This window comes from Rhyacophila brunnea, unplaced genomic scaffold, assembly GCF_057557595.1.
Source record: "Rhyacophila brunnea isolate RB1 unplaced genomic scaffold, BYU_Rbru_1.0 scaffold_20, whole genome shotgun sequence".
Lineage (NCBI taxonomy): Eukaryota > Metazoa > Arthropoda > Insecta > Trichoptera > Rhyacophilidae > Rhyacophila > Rhyacophila brunnea.
Window position 1 is genome coordinate 1,165,016 of NW_028232860.1, and position 20,283 is coordinate 1,185,298.

Here is a 20,283-nt window from a genome sequence, read left to right on the forward strand (position 1 = left end):
GATTTATCTATTCTGTAATATCTGTTTGAGCTAGGGAACTTCCCTCTCCCCAAGGAAAACGCTTACTGCTGCTAACTGCCGGCGTTTTATAAAACAATCATCCGGTAATCCCCGTTTAATACACTGTGGCCACGCGGACTGTTTATTGGCTTATTCAAATGTCATATTACTGCTACTTAACCACCCTGTATTTTGACAAAGTGACAGGTACTTAAATTTTTGACGATAAAATCTCATTTCTTACAGTGCCATGATTTGTTTCTATTGTATGCAGTGGCGCACCCAGGATTTAATATTGGGGGGGGCAAGGAGGAGAATGTAAATTAGTCCCATAGGATCTTTTTCTTCTTCACAGCCTAATTTCTCGTTTATCGGTCTTTTGTCTATTGCACTCGGTGTACCTACACCATGGTCCCCACATCCTGAAACGGGCCCTCAGGCTACGATATTTGGCCAGGCTACGATACCTACCGCTAAGATTAAAGGCAGTGTGAAACACTACATTAACGTTGTTCAAATTGTGTTTCAGTTTAAATTAAGGGTAACTATACAGTGAATTATTGGCGATTTTTAATACATCTACTTTAATAATGGAGCTATCGAGTATCGACACATATTGAATACAAATACGAGAATTACAAATCATTTTTTTGCCGTGTCTTTATTTGTCTAAACCCAAAGGTATAGTTTATTGGCTTTCAATTTCAATGTTTAAAATCATTCTGTTAATTTTCATTTTTGGGGGGTGCCAGGGCCCCTTGCCCCCCCCCCCCCCCCCCTGGGTGCGCCACTGATTGTATGACACTTTCTACTCTATGATACGCCTAATTAGATAGATACCTAGGTAATTCTACTCCATAATATTGTAAAAACTGTGACCGTCTATAATCAAGCCGCGACACCAAATTGCGAGTTCTGATTGTAGTGGTAGATATTTTTTAACTTTTAATGCAATGTAGAGACCTGTTTGCAGTAAATAAAGACTTTCGATTGAATGTTTCGTTCAAATTAATTAATGTATCACCATTTGACAACATCATTTTCTACCAACAACACAAACATACCAAAATTATTATGTTTGGTTTAGGCAGGGTTTAATTGATTTTTAAAAACTAGCCCAACACCATCTGTAAATTATTGTAGTCTTATGCGTCAATGACATTGAGCTACTTTACGAGCTGCTTGTTGGCGAATTTACAATCTGCATGTAAAGTCGCCCAGTGTCATCATTGAATAAGCTAACAAGCAGATTGTAAAGAATCTACCGAGAAAAGTTGAAAGCCGGTCAATTTCACACGCTACACGCCGGCGTGTGGGCCTACTGCGTCTGCGCAGTAGAGCTCAGTAGCAACCTCCCGGTAAAAAAACGAACTACGTTCTGTCAAAATAGCCTCTGGCTTGTGGCTTCTCAGCGAATGGAAAGTTTTGTGTGTCATCATCACAATCGCAGTAGCTGAATCGCCCGATATTAAATTCGCCAACAAACAGCTCGCAAAGTAGCTCAATGTAATTGACGCATTAGTTTAATAAAAACAAAGACGTATGACTATCAAAACTGTGCACTATTATGTCGGATCTTAACAGTCTACCTCCACCCTTCGCCACTGCCTGATGACATTGTAGTTTTGCTGGCAGGCTCTTTAAGCTTGGTATTGTTAACCATTCAGCATGTCCATGTGGCGGAGAAATACAGGATGCAAACCACATCCTTTGGCAATGTCATAACATTTCTACAGAAAGGGAAGAGTTTCTCAAGTCGGTTAAACCAGCTGTTGAGCCCATCGGATCTGGTCGCCATAAAGGCCAATTTTGTTGTATTTAGAAAATTTGTGGTGCCATACCAGATTATCGATTCAAATTGTATAATGGTTCTATATAAATAAGTCCAAAATCAGTAGTTAGTTAAGTAGTATTTCAGTCTTCGATAGTTTAGTAATATCTTTGGAAAAGTTTTAAATAAAACACAAACAGATTTGTAATCAACACATTTTTTTATTTAATTTATTTTCGGTGTAATTCCATCACCTTCATTTTTTTCCTCACAATGGGCGATAATGTAGGTATATTCTATTTAATTTTTAAGAACGATCAATATCCTTATAAAACATATCGTTATACATATTTTTTTGATGAACATCATCCCATTTTAAGTTACTGAAAACAGAGTACAAACTTTGCTTTACAATTACCAAAAGATTTTAACACCTTTTGTTTAGCATTACTGTCAATAATACAATGTTGATAAAAAAAATCTTCAATAAAGATGAAACGTATGTATAAAATAGAGGCAAAAAGGAACCACTTGTCCAGATATGAAATTAGCCACAAGTGACATTGCTTTGCAGGTACATATGCAGATTATTTGCCAGCTTTCAGGTTATGTAAAAAGACAATTCTTAACGATGAAATAGATTAGCAGTTAATAATAGGTACATACTATACTTCGGCATTATTATTTAGTTGAAAAATTATTTAAAATTTGTGTAAAACCATTTATAACTGCAGTCGAGTAAGTAATCACAATGAACATAAACAACGGCAGCCATTGTGCGTGTCAGAAAATCGGAATGCCAACTAAACGATGTTAATATTGGTGGTTGCTAAATAATTTTAAATGTCATAACACAAATAATTTTCAAGCTTCTTCTATTTATATTCCAAATTATTTGCATCAAACAATAAAATTGTTAATAATCTCTGAATATTATTAGTAGTTAGGTACATACCACTCTTGTTTTATATATCAAGGCTGTATACCTACTGCAGTTTGTATTTTATATATTAAATGCGTATGAAGTAGGGAAAATAACAGATTTTAGGTAGGTATGTAATTTATTCTACTTCTTTACTGTATCAGTAAAAATGTAAGCATGATTGAATCGACCTAATACATTTATTTTTTATTTTTAAAACCCTTACAAAATAGTAAGAAGTACCTATCTATTATTTTGTTTGTACATTATGTTTCGTGACAGGGTCAAAAGAGCGTATCCTTTATTCTGTCAGAAAACTTAGTATAGAGGAATATTCGCCAAAACCAACAACCCGATTAAAAACATTGACAAAAATGTAATTTTTCAATGTTAAGAACTGTAAGATAAGTAAGTATCCCGGAATTATGATACATATTATTTAGTATCAATTTTTAATTCATAATTAATCCATTATTTCCGAATATGATACTTATTGTTATTGTACATTTATCATTCAATTATCATATCGGAAAAGTGCTGATTGATGAAAATTCCATTAGATTGGAATGCTTTTTTACAACTTTTGAATCGCCCTGATAGTTTCGGTAAATTTTCCATATTAAATCAATCAATTTACTGAGTAAAAATATTATACATATTTAAATAGATGATGTATGATTGTTTAGTTAGTATTGTATATAGTGTGCTGAGTTTACCTTCCTAATTGGGGTGTGCGTGAGTGATTTTAATTGTATTCGTGTAAGTCCCAATACCGATTAAACGATTGGAAACAATATGAGATTGTTTCATGATAGAAGGATTGAACTAACTGCTTTCAGATACTGGATGTAAACACGACAATTAATGATGTAGATATTGATAACAAAAATAAAACTTATTGAAGTTTTACTACTATTTTAATAAATTTAATATTAGTATTTCTTGTCAAGAAAGTGGGAACAAATTTCAAATCGCAGTGGTTTTATTTACATTTTCAGTTAAAAAAATTAGTTAAATCCAAACTGCATAATTAAAGAACAAACATCATTCAAATGAAATTTGTATGATTATTTTAATATGAAGGAGTGAAAATCTTTTGGTAATAAATAGATATTAATTACATTCTCTCGCTTTTGCGTTTTCTTATGAATAAGTCAGTATACTTATGTAATTATTTACAACTTTTCTACAATAATTGTCTCAAATGCTCGTTATTGCAAAAAAATATAGTCTTTTTAACAATTAATAACTACTAACTGTCATTTTGAAAGATACATTATTCATACAGGTTCACAGGAAAATTAAAAAAAAACTTTCTATTACAAATCCTAGCATTACATTGTTGAAACTTTTAATTAATATTATTATTTCAATTTCTCCGGACGGGTCGCTTGTTTCTATTAGCAAATCAGTTATTATTAATTTTTTTATGAATTTATTGCAAAATTTTGATTCTTTCTGCCATTTTATGAAGGAAAATATTTAAATTTTTACGAAAACTTGAAAAACACCGTTCGATTTGCTTACTTTACTTTTTTGTTATAAATGAAGTATGTATTAATTAAATAAAAATTGAATTGACAAATTATTGGCATTTATTTTAAATATAATTCTAATTACAATAATAAATTCTTTACATTAGGTACCTAAGTCTTTATGAATGCGGTAAATACAAAATAATTTACACTAGGGTCAGTATTGTTTTCATAAAATGTCGTAGTCCAAACGTGGTAGTTCGGAATTAAACACTAACCAATGGTTATGTTACATAATATAATATCAATCCATTCATCAAACTAATAATTCTTACAAAATAAATTATTGAATGAAATACAAACAAATATTAAGTCTGAGGGATAATTTTTTGAAGAGGCTAGAGATAGAGCACTGTATGATGTAAAAAAACACAAACCTATTTTTTTCACTATTAATAGGTGTTAATAAAAAATAATTATTCTAGTTTTAAAGCTACCTATTTTTTAAAGTACAGCGAACACCATAAATTACGAATCTGAGAAAAGTATTTTATATTATTGCATTTTACATCGTTGATTATAAATTTAATTACTTAATTTAAGGTAAATCTATTAATAATATTTACATTTTATTTATATTTTCAATCAATCGGTTTAATTTTAAACGTTTGGTATAAAAACACAACAAAACAATTAGGTACATGTACATGGTGATCTATCTATAAGATCTAAACAAGATTCCGTGACCCGATTAAAATTTTATTAAAACTGTTTGAATCTTGTATAAAACTGTTTACAAACATTTCTAGAAGAACTTTTATTCTGTTTTTAAACAGTGTCATTTTGTAGAGAGGCGTGGTTGTGTCAAATGTTGTTTTGGGTAAACTACATTTAGTTTGATAACGATGTTTGCAGGTGTGAACGTGCAATAGTTTCAAACAAACTATTGCGTACAGACATTTGCGTTGGGACAGATTCTTACATACATTCGTATAGTTTGATAACTAAAATATGATATAATACCCATATTATATTTTAGTCTGAACCAGACATTATTAGAAAGTTTTTTTTTAACAAATCAATGTAAACTTATTTCTGTGAGAGTTTATAAATAAACACAGGTGAGTAAAGGTAGCTATATAGCCCGTTTACACGTGCATGAATTTACCGCTGGCAGCACGTATTATCGCGATCATAACAATAAAATGCAAGTGTAAATACGTATAATCGTGCAGACTGCATGCATGGATCAAAAAAGTTTTAAAGGCTTCTGAATTTTCACGTGATACTGTAACTTACGCGATATCCGCGTGTGCGCAGTAGAACGAACACATTATAAACTACACCACGCAGCACAGAAAACTTTCATACAACAACAACCAACGCGTTTCACTTACACTTGACAAATGAGATTGACGCGAAAATTAACATTTGTGTGTGTAAACAGTTATTATAGCGTTAGTTTCATTTACACGCCACTGCTAGTAGTGAATCCATGCACGTTTACAGGTGATACATGCATTTAATACCTCTTGTTTGTTTTCCATAATTGTGTATATGTTTAAAATGTCCTTCTGTGAAATACATATTATGCATATATGTACATGTTTGAAACTGCTACTGTTTGATTTTCTAAGCTATATGATATTTCAATTATTATTGGTGGAAATACAATGTTTAGGATATCAAATAAAATAAAACAAAACAAAATAAACATTACTTTATCTACATAATTTAATAACATACAGGGGAGTTATTTACTATATACGTTGTGTTTTTATACCATATCGTTTCAAACTTGGACAAGTTCACCTAATAATTTGTGTATTCGTCTTCCATTTACACGAATTTATGTCGGAATTGAAATACGAATCGTATAGTTAGGTACAAATCGAGAAATATCTAACAAAATACTACACAACACGTCTTCAGTTAGAGTCATATCAGTTAAACTGAGTCTTTTTAATTCTTATACATTGCATTGCTTTTACATGAAAACTCTAAAACACCGAGATTAATATCGAATCTGATTGTTTTGTGCCAACTGTACTTAAGTAGGTAATACATATAGACAAATAACATGTTTTATTTAACAAAAAAAAACAAGACAAAAAGAAATTTAATTGGGTATTGTAATAATTTGTTTTGTGTAAGTGCATACTATATATATACTGGTATTTTATATCTTCTTATATGTCACTCCTGACAGTATGTATAAAATAATAATATATAATATATATTTATCAGAGAATCTATTACAGACCATTATCATAACGTTTTGTGGTAAAGTTACGTTAACCCCATCACATCACCAGGTCAGTAATTCAAAACCCATAAACTACAGTTTTATTATAACTGTTTTTTGGGTAATTTAATATAATAAAATACATATCGCGTTTTTAGAATTATATTTCCAAATACCTATCGATATTACACCCTCCACCACCCGCCGTCTCTGTACAGCCGTGGATTATGCACGGCCGCCTTCCGCAGCGCTGTATTGGGTCATAATGATATTTAAGTGCTCACATTTCGTCCCGAACGGAGCCGCACGGGATCGATTATTTGCAACCATGCACCTCGGTGCTTAAGACTGACTCTATGAAAGTGAGAAAGTGATGTCTAGCTCTGCTGTCCGCCGGTGTGATGCATCCTGTGTACCCACGTACTGATGCTCAAGATTTTAATCTGATTCTACGGACGAGTCGGGATTATCCCGCTCTTCCCGCAAAATTGGCCTCTGTTGCAAGCAGGTCCGCGTGGTCAATTGGGCCCATGTGAGGACGGACCTTGGCAAACAGCTCCGCTCGTTCGGATTCCATAAACGGGCAATCCCAGAGGACGTGTTCAGCGTCTTGTGACCTATCGATAAGTCCACATGTATAGTCAAAATATAACAAAATATACGTAGGTATGTGTAATTTCACACAAAATATAATACTTATATTCCAAAACCCGCCAACAGAAAACGAAACAAATGTTTAAAATGTGATATTAGTAGTATATATAGTAATTCTGATATGTCCACTTTTTCTTTCCTTACATTTATTGCAATAAAGGGCCACCAGGTCCACAAATGAGAACCACTGATAGACAATGTAATAAAACAAAAAATTTTGGCTTTACTCAATCAGGTAAGTATGTATTCTTTTGTAGTATTATATTTTATAATGGTGACTTATGTATGGTAAATGTGAAGGAATTAAAAATACATGCTTGTCTTTGTTATTATTGATTATGTAAAAGAAACGAAACAAATATAAAATTTTATTTGGTAAGTACTTAAGTATTGTTGGCACAACACGAACGATTTTTAATATTTTTTTAACTACTTAATTTTTTATAATAATAATTACAAATTATTTTCTACGTTTATTGTTTCTATATTACAAAAATCGATTATTTTGTTTGTTTTTTTGGGGTCCGCGTTTTTTTTTAATATGGTCGGCTGCTATATCCGGGAACGATGCTATCTCATACGTAATAATACATAATATTAATTAATTATCTTTCATTTAAAGTTTGAAATCAATTTGTATCCGTGTTTATACCTCAAACAAAATAATATATATAATGATATTGTCTAAACACTCTGAACAATTAATAAACATGATGTTAGAATAAGACGTATTAAATAAAAATATAATACTCGATACACTGTTTTACCCATGGAACAAAGAATTAATGGGAACTGAAATACCTAACGGGTGTACAGTAACAGGCAACCAATCTCGAGTGTGGAAGAATATGACATAAACTTACACGCGTGTCAAAAATACGTCATTTTAAGCTTGTCCTTCGTTCTCACAACTGCTCTCGGTTTATGCACTGACGCTTATTCTATAGTGGTGTATTTGAAGGTTGCAACACACACTATTGCACCTCTATAATGTGTGTTTCATTTTCGTAGGACACTCACACATTCAAAACCCTGCTTCAAAATGTAGTGTATTGGGGTATAGCCTATCTGAATTATATTTAATAATCTGTTCTGTGGCCACACACCCACAAATCCCACAATATATAATGTAGATACATTGAATGCTGTTCCTATATGATTTACCTGCATTTCATTCAATATTGGTGTATTTGACGGTTGCAACACACATTATTGCACGTATGTCAACCACACCTTTAGTCATCTCATTATCAAAGAAAATATCTCTATAGACCAGTGATTCCCAACGTGGCGCATATGCCCCACCGGGGGGCAATTTGAATGTTTTGGGGGGCAAAAAGGTCATCTTGAAAATGATTAGAAGACGACGCATAGCACAAGTATCGCACTAATTTTCTTCCGAGTTGTACATGTAACGAAAAATACATATTTACTTACAAAAGTTAAATTAAAAATAGTATTGCCTATGTGCATTTTTTATTTGAAGAAGTTCGTTTCTTTTTCAGAATCAGTTAAGTAACTATGAATTTGTGATATGGGGGGGGGCATGGTGATTTTTTAAGCGTTGAAGTAGGGCTTGGCAGAAATAAGGTTGGGAATAGTATAGACCTAGAGAAAGATTTCTTCCAATTACTAATAGCAGGTATCTGGTGTATTTGAAGTTTGCAACACACACCATGTTTCATTTTCGTAGGACACTCACACATTCAAACCCCTGCTTCAGAATGCAGTGTATTGGGGTATAGCTTATCTGTATTATATTTATTAATCTGGTTATGTGGTTATGCAGCGCTCGAAATGGAAAAGTTTACGAACCGGAGCGCTCGACAAATTTTCTGAAGATATTTACATAGTCATCAAATCGTATGTGTATTTTATAAAAATTAGTGTGTCAGATTTTCTATTCTATGGCATATCTAGCTCAGATGGTCAACATATTTTTTCCACGAGACGGAGCGATAATTTTAGAAATTTCACGAGCCGGAACGGCGCTCCGGTGCGTTCCGTTCCATTTCGAGCCCTGTGGTTATGAGGAAAACAATAATGGCTATATTTAACAGCAGTGTGCTTGCACGAATCTAAACATGGCATATATGAAGACTATTTCCCGCATCTTTACTACCTCTATGTTTTTCAGTACGTAGAGTTGTGACCAGTTCGCATTATGGAAATTTTTTCCCGCATTTTTTTGTTAGGAGTGTTGGTAACGTATTTTTATGGAAAATAAACTTCCAAATATAAATAGATCACCTTAATAATGTTGAGGTATAAAAATAACGGATACAAAATTGACCCAAACTATTAAACTATAACTGGCTGATATAGAGCATGTTTATGATATGTATACCTTCTTCTTTTTTTGAAAAATAATATCTCAACATAGCCTCATTGTATGTATACCCATGAAAGAGAGTAGGTATAATGATTTAATTGACGTTGGTCTGTGAAATTTAAATTACTATAAAAAAAAACATTACTATGTTTATAAACGTTAAATTTAGTAAGCACTTTTAACCAATTTTAGGGCATACATAGACTGTCTAAAAGATTCCTTGAATAAAATATAGTCTAGGGAGTTAAATTCAGAAATGAATTCGAATTGTTGGTTCCATAGAAATAAGACAGTTTTTAAATGGTTTAAAGATGGGTTAGCAAGAAAAAGAAGAAGATAAACCATTACTGCTCCACATTAGCCATCAATCTGAAATAGCACCGTCGACTCAATCAAAGAACAACTCTTCTTTGAAGACAGTCTCCGGACATAGCTGGCCGAACTTCTACCATGCGCGGCCCTGCAGCGGCAGATACGCAGAGCACTGCTGCTGATGCGAATTGTTCATGAAGTTCCCCTGGTTCCTGTAGGCGGCGGCCATGGCTATCGAGCTGTTCGCCGCCATCAGCGTGTTGTTGCACTGCTGCATGGTGGCCGCCAGCTGCGCCGAGTGCTGCGGGGGATAGGATGGGGGCGCGCAGGGCGGCGGCGACGACCGGGCTGACTCTCCGCTGCCCTGGACTCCGCCGCTTCCCTGGATGCCTCCGCCCTGGTTGGCGCCTCCCTGGCCACCTCCTCCCGAGCAGGGTTTGCCGTCTTTTACAAGGACTGGCACTGCTACTCTGCGCGGTGAACTTGATGACTGAAAACGGAAAGAAATTACATTGTTAATATTACAACATAAAATATCTATTACATGGTAATCAATTTTAATTATAATTCCAACGTTTGCAAGTTTTTATCACAAAGATATGGATTACCGCTATATGTATAAACCATGACATAAATCCATGATCTGTTTCCAAACACACACTGAAAAACAAAACGTGATAATTCCAGAGCCAGGATTCGAACTCGCAAGTCGCAACCCACGACTTCATAAGCGGGCACATTGTGACTCGCGGGTGCACACGTATTCAATTTAATTTTTGGACAATTGATAAAAATCTTCTCTAATCGGTTTGGTCACCAATCCGCCTGTGATAATAAATATAACGAACTTTGATGAGACAGGTGACATGTAAATAAAATTGTACGTATGTAGTTCGCCGTATCACAGTGCACCATGAAATATTGTACCGGAAACAGATGGCCGTATAGCATTGAGATCTGTTTCCGGTAAAACAATTCACGGTTTACAGTGACACGGCGAACTACATAGGTACAATTTTCCGGATACGATGTGAACACTGTACCTATAGGTACTGTACATCATAATATTTTAAGTGACTGCCGTTTGACTGACTGAATAGAGTTAACCAACCCCTAAAATAGTATTCAAATGAGGCATGTTATTGTTATCTATTTGTAAACCGCGCAGATATTTTAGGGGGCGCATCATCCCCACTCTGAGAAGGGATGATCTCGCTTTAACAGATTTTTATCTGTTTTATTCAATGAAAATCCACGCCTCCAGCTGCTGTGATGGATGGCTGGATGGATAATACTGTGTCGAGTTGAGAGCAAAATGGAAGGGTAAACAGGCTTTGCATACATTTTAGGGAAGGTTTTCGGTACTTTTCAAATGTATCAACTGACAACTGATATTTTTTCATCAAAATCAATTAACACCTATAATACAGAGGTACAGTATTAGTATTCTTGATGTATACAGTTTATATCAAGAATCATTAACGCGGCTCTCGTGGTGGCAGTGACCTTTTTTGTGATTCGCACTCACCAGTGTTGTTAGACAAAAATATACCAGACAAAGTAAGAAAAGAAGCCTTTTGACATGAAAAATGGTATATTTCCATCTTTTAATACTTTTAGCCATCTTTAAGTAGAATTGAATTCATTTTCAGTTAAGTCTGTTTTGTATGAAAAGTTATTTCGGAAGAAATCCGTAATCCAATCCACTATTATTGGTTGCTGTATGAATTAGACAATATTTTAGTAAGTTAGCAATAGGCTCCTAATATTCAAGATGTTGTTTACACATTCAGGATCTGTGATCAGTGCGCCCAGACACTATCTTAAAACCATATAGTCGAGTCTGGGAAGAACAGACATTTACAACGTTTTTATTAGCTCGTATTCTTGTTTGTCCGGTGGTTGTTTATCCAGTACAAATTTTGCAATCGATTTTTAACTAACTTTCCGACTAGCTAGACATTTGAAACTTTTAGAATATATCAGAACACGATGCCAATGCATTCTTTTAATACGTTTAGCCATCTTTAAGCAGAATTGAATTCATTTTCAGTTAATTAGGTTTTGTATGGAAAGTTATTTCAGAGAAATCCGTAAAAAGTAAAAGACTATTATTGGTTGCTAAGGCGGTGGTCCTAGCAACTAAATTATTTATATATACGTGCGTTACTATGGAAATAAAAATGACATTTCAGTATTCTATATTTGTTTGTTTGTTTTTTATTTACTTCATAACAAGTACAAGTTTGAGCATATTGAGCATAATAATTCAACAGAAAATTTAAAAACGTTGTATATAAAAAGTTATTTTTGTCTTGTAATTTTTTTAGTTTTATATTTAGACATCTCAATGCTACTAGTATATGGCTATCTATTTACGATGCAACACCTAATGGTACGGCAAACTGCTTACGTACAATTTTCCAGACACGATTTAACACCTATAATATCAGATGTACTTAAACGTTATCATCACAGGCGAAATTGTATAGTTATTTAAAATATTCTTATTATAAAGGATATAACATAATACAATTTATAAAATTACTCTGACTTGCTGGTTTCAAACTATCTACATTTAAAATACAAGATGTCTGCATGATTCCCCATTTTATCCATCGCTCAGGATTTCCTGCTTTTCATCTATTTTACATCCCCTTTTCCTGGGAGGGTTGGCAACCGGCAACATCGCGTGGTTATGTCAACACATCTTGTAATATGTTTGTCCCGCTATCTCAATAATTGCCATCTCGCATCTTCCGCTGTGTTTACAATCCATTTCTCTGTCGAAAGAAAGCGCGGGAGAAATAATGCAACCGCTCAGATAATAGACAAATCTTTTTTCACTAGCAACGTTTTCTTATAACATTTTTGAAACTTCTTTTAATTGCAACACTGAATGCAGTGGCGTAGCAAGGGTGGGCGAGCGGGGCAGCTGCCTCAAGCCCAGCCCGGGGAAGACCGCAGAAATTGCCGATTTTCTTACGCAGATAACTATCGATCAGTGGCGAGGGGTGGAGATAGGTTGTTAAGATCCGATACAAATAGTGCATTTGTAGTAGTTTTAGTATAGTGTATAGTTCTAGCTCCTAACGGAAAATTCTGAATTATAATGCAAACCAACTTGGAACAATCGATGTGTTCTATCGATAGAGCAGGGAAGCCCACACTTATAATCCATTATAACTAATATATTATATATAATACTTATGTTATATATTATAACCCACAAAATAATCTCTAATGACATGAAGATAATTGCGCCGCAGATGACTTTTTGACTACTGGTGAAACAAGCTCATGAGACATATTATTTGTTCTTGAAATATTATATCTTTATGACTCAGTTCATTGGTACTGTTCGGTTAAAGCGGATACAGCGGAAAACGCATTTTGAAAATAGCCGATAAACTGGATTATTTGTTAGTTTGGGTTAGTTTAGGTTAGGTTAGGTTAGGTTAGGTTAGGTTAACCTAACAAATAATCCAGTTTATCGGCTATTTTCAAAATGCGTTATCCGCTGTATCCGCTTTAACCGAACAGTACCAGTTCATTTTCTGGTGAGTGGTTCTTAGAACTTTGGTCGAACCTTAAATCATGCCGCCTGGGTGTTCCGCACCGTAACACCCCCGCTTGATGCGCCCCTATGACTAACCACTTCATTAAAACTACTAAAATCCATTCAGATCAAGAACGTATTTGCAAGTATAAAATGAATCCTTTTTAATAATAATTATTTCATTCATTATTTGATAATTTAAAATTAAAATAATGTTCAAGTATACAGACATAAAAATTGACGTTCGACACAGAACTTGTTCGACGTTCGACGTCAGTGGGTAGGTATGTCAGCCATCTGGCAACTTTGCCCCTTCAAGTGGATACGTTCTACGTTCACTACTTTTCTCTTCTCGTATATCCGAACTTCATCTGATTTACCTACCTATCTACAAGACTAGAGCCGCTCATGAAAATACTGGTGGAAATATTTCCTATTCGTTATCTTAGTGTCAAAATGTTGTAAGCGCAAAATGTTGATTGTTGACTAAAAACTATTTTATTGAGAATTACATGACGATTTTGGAGAAATATCATGTTGGTTTTTACAAAATACATTTTTTAATGCGGACTAATATGTTTTTACTAGTTAATTATCAACGTTTTTAAGTCTATATTAGTTATAACTGCAAGAAAACCGAGAAACAATAGAAAATGGTATGTAGGTACTGACATCACATTTTAATTTTAAATAAAATATTCTTTTACCGTAGTGAAATAGCTTAGGTAAGTAGTATTTATTTATCGATGAGCGGTATTATTTTTGTTATTAGGTTTATTATATTTCTATATATTTATTAAAGAATAAAATGACGAAATTTTATAGTAAAATACCTACTTCGTTCATTTTTTTATAATATTTTCCCAGGCAGAATAAATAACATTTGGAATAGATCTACCAAATTATGTCGAATACATAATAATTTACATTATAAAATAACAGAATGTATGTTTATCGCATTGAATGCAATATGGTAGGCTCCGATCGCCAAGTCTAATGCCGGCGCTCCATTGGCACGCAAGTCAGACGATTTACAGTCTTCGAATTTTTTTTCGCGTGGAGCAACCCAGATCTGCTGACTTTTTAATCCGCAGACCAGGCTCGTTGGATTTCAAACATGTTTGATATTTTACTCTCCGAGTTGCCAGACTTTATCCGTCGATCAGTATGCAAATTCGATTTGACATTAATACGCGATCATTCGGACCTAAAAAAAATCTGTAATTGTTTTAAACATTTTCATTGATTAATTTGTTAATTAACACATTATAAAATGAGAGATTTATCAATTATTATTTGTATTTATGAAATTCATAAAAGAAAACGTAAAACTTGTATTTTTTTCATTGCTATATTATTTTATGCAAGTCTACATATAACTAACACAAAATTATAGGATTATCGGAAGACATTACGATAATCGCAACTTTTTACTTTTGACAGCTCGACTTTTTTATTCGTTCGTTGATCAGTAACAGAGCATAGATAAATCGGACGATTTATTATCCTCGGACTTTTGGCTTGCCAATGGGAGGGCTGGCTTAAAACCAGGGAACTGCTTAAAACCTTTATCTATGATTGCAGCTTTTAATCACACGTGAATAAATATAGATTGTTTTTAAAAATAAAAATAAATATTACCTATTTAATAATTTTTGATGTGTATAAATGTTTAGGATTTTTTTTTCATTTTCGACCATGTCCGATCCTAATAAGATCATAATTTGGGTCTCCACAGAGTGGAGTTTGTATTTACAGGTTTTTACGATAAATGGATGTCAGCCACTTGCTCAACCTATTAGGTCCATACTCTGACTCATACACAAATTAAAACACAATATGTGTACTTTTCCATACCCAGGATTTGAACCTGGAACCCACGACGCTTAAGCTGCGTAGCTATTGTGGGTTTTTAGGAAAATACGTAATTTAAACCCATCGCTCAATTTTATGTAGTCAGTGAGCAATTGAAATTTCATCAATTTAGTGTGTCGTTGTCATTAGTCAGTATTCATTTGTAGTGATATCGTATTATTTTCTTATTTCCCTTAAGTATACCTGACAAGGGTGCTCTTTTTCTCAGATCTCTACAGCCTGCCTCTTTCCAAAAGTCACCCTTGACCACTGCTAAATTGAGCTTGGAAATACTTAAAATATGAAAGTAGAGCTAATAAAAAGACGCATAGTCTACTATTTACAATTCGCTATAATTTGTTTCACATTACAAATTCAGTTATAGCATTTTTCTATAATTAATAATTTAAATCTCTTAATCCAAGGTTGTAGCAAACTTTGCTATTTTTAGATTCATCTGTCAAAACCGCAAGTGTATTTCAACAAATAAAGAATCGGTTTCTCAATTCTCCGAAACGCCGAATCCATGTTATTTTAACATATCACTATTTGATTGCATATAGGTATTATTTTGTCAGTTAAAATAGTTTATTTTCATATATACCTACCTAAATATACCTACATATGTACCATCTGTAGAAGTAAGAAGTTTTTTTTTATTAAATAAATTACTACGTAGGTACTTATAACGATCATCAAAGTGGCTTAATTTAGGGAATGAGACAACTAGACGCCAGGACAATTAGACGCCGCACTGTCGTATACACGTATACAGAACGTAGACGAGGAATTTTAATCAGTTTATATCCACTACTTAGTAGCTTTAATTCATTTTACCCTTAACAGAATGTTTTTGTTTACTGCGGATTGAGAATTACCATGCCTATGGCTTTATATAAAAATAAAAAAACTCTGTTTTCGTTGGAACTTAAACATATGCACGATTAAATAATTATTTACGTGTGCATAGTTAAATTATCACTAACTATTACATCATAATATAATAATTTAAATATAAATAATAATATTAAATATATTTTTTTAAAGTACCTATATGTACGTCTATTTTCGTTCTTAGTCTATTTTCGATATGCGTGACGTCCAGTTGTCCCGGCGCCAAATCGTCATAGACCCCTTAATATATACCTAGTATAGTTTTATAACTCTTACATAAGATGCACTACTAGGTAATATTGTTAATTTATTAACAATCAAAACAAAATAATATGCCGACATTTACCTGATTGTGTTGGTTTTGTTCCGCCATTGCCTTTTCTTTTGCTTGTCTTTTGCACTTATATCGATGATTCTGGAACCAAATTTTGACCTGAAACAAAAAAGAAAACTCCAATAAAATATACTGGATACCAACAAACTAACGTCTTATATTTACATGGTCTATTTTTTATTATTCGTAATAGTACCTACCTAATATGCACATTGATCACAATAACCTACCTACTTCCAATATGTACCCTTCACAATTGCTATATTACAATTACCTCAACATCTCAAACAGCAAGTTTAAATACCTGACGTCATAATGTGCATAGCACCGGTTATCAATAAATGGAAGAAACCGTCTCGAGGTCAGAGATTATGAAAATCTTCACATTCATTTTCCATAGACGCGCAAACAAAGTATCCCAACTACTGCTGGTCATTGAGATGAGAGCAAGAGCGGGAAAACGAAGGACGCCCATACAGAGTTGCGCATCTATTATTTACGGGGGCGTCTATGGAGTCCTCTCGAATCGGGCGGGAAAGGAGGTTACGACCGAAAGGGTCAAGCGACGGAAAACAAACATGGACGTTCAAATTATTGCCCGTCCGTCTTGCTATTGCCGGACGTACACGATTTTTTTTGAAATAGTGTATAATTAATTAGGTATGCATTTACTTGATCGAGTTCCATTAAAATAAGGTAATATCGTCAACATCAGCCAGGGTCGTTAGAGCGAGATAGACAGTTTTAACAGTTTTGACAGTTTACTTTTTGTAACAATTATTATACCTCAATACATAAATATGATAAACTACCCTCGATAGCCACCGATAGTGGCCGATAGCAGCCTTGTGTATAGAATAGATGTGCAGGACCGGTTTACACATTGTGTTTTATTTTAATTAATACAATATAATAGATGCGCAGATATTAAGCTATGTGAATAAGTACCTACTAGATGTGTATCTAATCATGTATGTATCTAATATCTTCTATCTTATAATAATTGATTTAATCATTACCTACTCAAGATTTGAAGAGTCTTGATATAAAATAGTCCATGTTTAAGTACGAGGTATACGGGTGCTTAAAAACCAAATTGTACTTTTAAATTACCTATTCAACTGTACTAAACTGTAGGTGATCAACATAATTTGACCTCAATCATATGAACATAACAATGATTTCACACCGTTTTGTGTGAACTGGTCGTTACAATAATCATACTGTTATGTTGAGTTGTTTGAAGAATGAATGGACACTACAGTGTATAACCAATGTGTACCTAAAAGAGGCTTTTCGTAAAACTCCATAGAACGATTTTACTCAGTGACGTCCCGTGGGCGTAGGCAGATTAAGCGTCGCGTGGGGGCGAGTTACTCGAAGGGCGGCAAATCGTGAAGAATCATTAGGTATATATAGAAATAGGTACCTAACTTAGTAATTACGGAAATATCTCTCCATTAAAAAAATACAGCTCACTGGTTGGAAACAAAATGTATTAATTGACATGGAATGTTTAACCGGAGTGTATTTTTGTCGTTTTTGCGATGTCTAGTTTACTTCCGTTGTCTTTGGACGTCACATCCTTGATGACGAGAAATGACACGTGCAGATTTGAGAATTATATTTGAATTATAGGTAGGTATATACTCGTAATTATACTCGAACATCTTCTTGGCTACGTGTTAAAATTGCGAACTACAAGATCCTCCCATTTTTAACCGCAATTCCATTATAAACTAACAAGCTCCACCTAGTCGACAACAGCGCCTTCCGGCTTTTGCCTAAATCTTCTTGTTGGAGAGTAGGTACTTAATAAATTTATCCAAATATTTTTGCCAGTCACTCGAGAGTTTTGAAAGTTGTCAGGTGTATATTGAATTGTATCTGAAAACCGTGAGACTCGCAATATTGTCTTTTGAAGTAGAGATGGCAGTTAAATTAGACTTATATATTATTTTGTTAGTATTGTATCCATACAAAACATTTCTTAAATATTGGAGTCATGGAAGGATGATAAAAAATATTGTATAAAAAAATGGGGTGGCATTTTAGCGCTGCCTAGGGGCGGCATTTTGTCTAGGGATGTCACTGATTTTACCTTTTTCTGCACTAGCACACTTTTTCCAAGTCTCATACAAATTGAATTCATTCAATTGTATAATATGAATCTGTTTTCTATGTAATTTACAAATTAATTTAATTACCTACATATTAGTATAGTTTATTATTATAAATTGTACTTAAAAGTTGTTCAAATATATGTTCGTTACCTACATAATATTGGTTCATTGAAACCGACATAGGGTTTTATAATACCTATATTTCAATGGTTTAGTGCAGTGGTTTCCAAACTTTATATTACTACGCCTCCCTTTAACAAAAATCTAATCTTGGCGCCTCCCCCCACCTTTATTTCATTAAATAATACAGACACCTTTTTAAATAGTCAACAATGACTACTACTAATACTAATTCAAAAATGAAAAAAATATAAAAATAAACAAGGTTTTACTACTTATATTAGGTATACTCATTTTTAAATTAATTTGTGTTTCATGCGACGAATGTGCTTGTTTATTAGCACAATCAATATCAATAGTAGTCAATCCAAAATCATCATCGTTCGTTGACAATTGGATTATATCATGGGTTCCACATTCTGAAGTGGGCCCCCAGGCCAGGATCTTTCAACCACATATTAAAAATATTTAACAGGTCCGAAACAAAGCAGCGCCGCAGGAGACTTTTTTACTGTTAATAAAATAATGTTAAAAGTGCATTAGCAAACTAACCAAGAACTCGGTAAATAAATTTTTGTTTGTTTCAATATATCTGGCGTAGAAATCATTTAAAAGTGGAGACATGGCGAACTTATTTTTTTGGAATTTTGATTTCCAAAGCTCCAATTTTTTATGAATGCCTTCACTTTGTCTTTTTAAATAAGTGAATGCATTAGTGGTCCTTGTATTGATTTATTCACCCATTCTTTTTAATTTCAACCAAATAGACAAGTTTAACAATTAAATTATCGATCCTAAACAAATTTGCAAACAAAAAAACGAACAACCTTTTATAGGACTGTTTTCTTGTGTGGTTTATAACTAGCGGCAGTTTTATAAACTATGCATTTGCAAACTGCAAACCTGTGGCTACAATAATTGTGTTAAACTTTTCGCGCCTCCTTTTGCAACACTCCGCGCCTCCCAGTTTGGAAATCGCTGGTTTAGTGCACAGATATTGTATGTCCAGTTTTTGTCGAAATTGATTAAGATACACAATGTTCGTCTGCATCATATCTTTATGCTGTAAAAATATTGTACGTCCAAATACGATATTTTAGAAGATACTGTGTCATTAAAATACACAATAATGTCCATTTCTCGTGCATCTCAAGTTTTAAACATCGATTTTCTCAAAACATACTAAACCGGACATCCAATATCTGTGCACTAAACCATCGATTTACATTTTAAAGGGAGGAAAATAATAAAATACCAAAATATTTTTTTGCTCATGGAATCAACACATAACCATTATCAGAAGAAATTCTTGAGACTCCTTTACTTGACGTCGTATGGATACTATCCGTGGCTTTATCCAACTGACTTTCTTTTAGGTATGCTTACATACTGCAGTCTGAAATTTAGAAGAGATTTTTATTTAGCTACGTATTTTTTCGACTTATACGAGATATACATGAGATCGCCATTCTGGGCAATGTTGACCTGCGTGTCCCTGATAACTATCTTAAAATAGGGAACTTCAGTTGTTTATTCTCCCAAGGTGCCGAACCAACCTGCCACTGGTCATGCCAATTGGGAGGGCGATAACTATGTTCAACCAAATTGCATCGGGTGTTGATATATTCCACTTGCGTGAGGGTGAGTTTAGGTGGACGCTATTTTATAAATTCTTAAAATAGGGTCTC

The 20,283-nt window shown here is 33.7% G+C and overlaps 1 protein-coding gene across 1 annotated transcript in view; it reads right to left on the bottom strand.

Annotated features, from left to right (window-relative positions):
• Positions 1–9,844: 9,844 nt before the first annotated feature.
• Positions 9,845–20,283, bottom strand: part of scro (scarecrow) — a 113,556-nt gene continuing 103,117 nt past the window's right edge. Inside the window, exons 5-6 of the mRNA XM_085948523.1 lie at positions 16,365–16,451; positions 9,845–10,201 (exon numbers count right to left, since the gene is read on the bottom strand). Of these exons, the coding sequence (XP_085804649.1) occupies positions 9,845–10,201; positions 16,365–16,451 (444 nt within the window). The remainder of the gene's footprint in view (positions 10,202–16,364; positions 16,452–20,283) is intronic.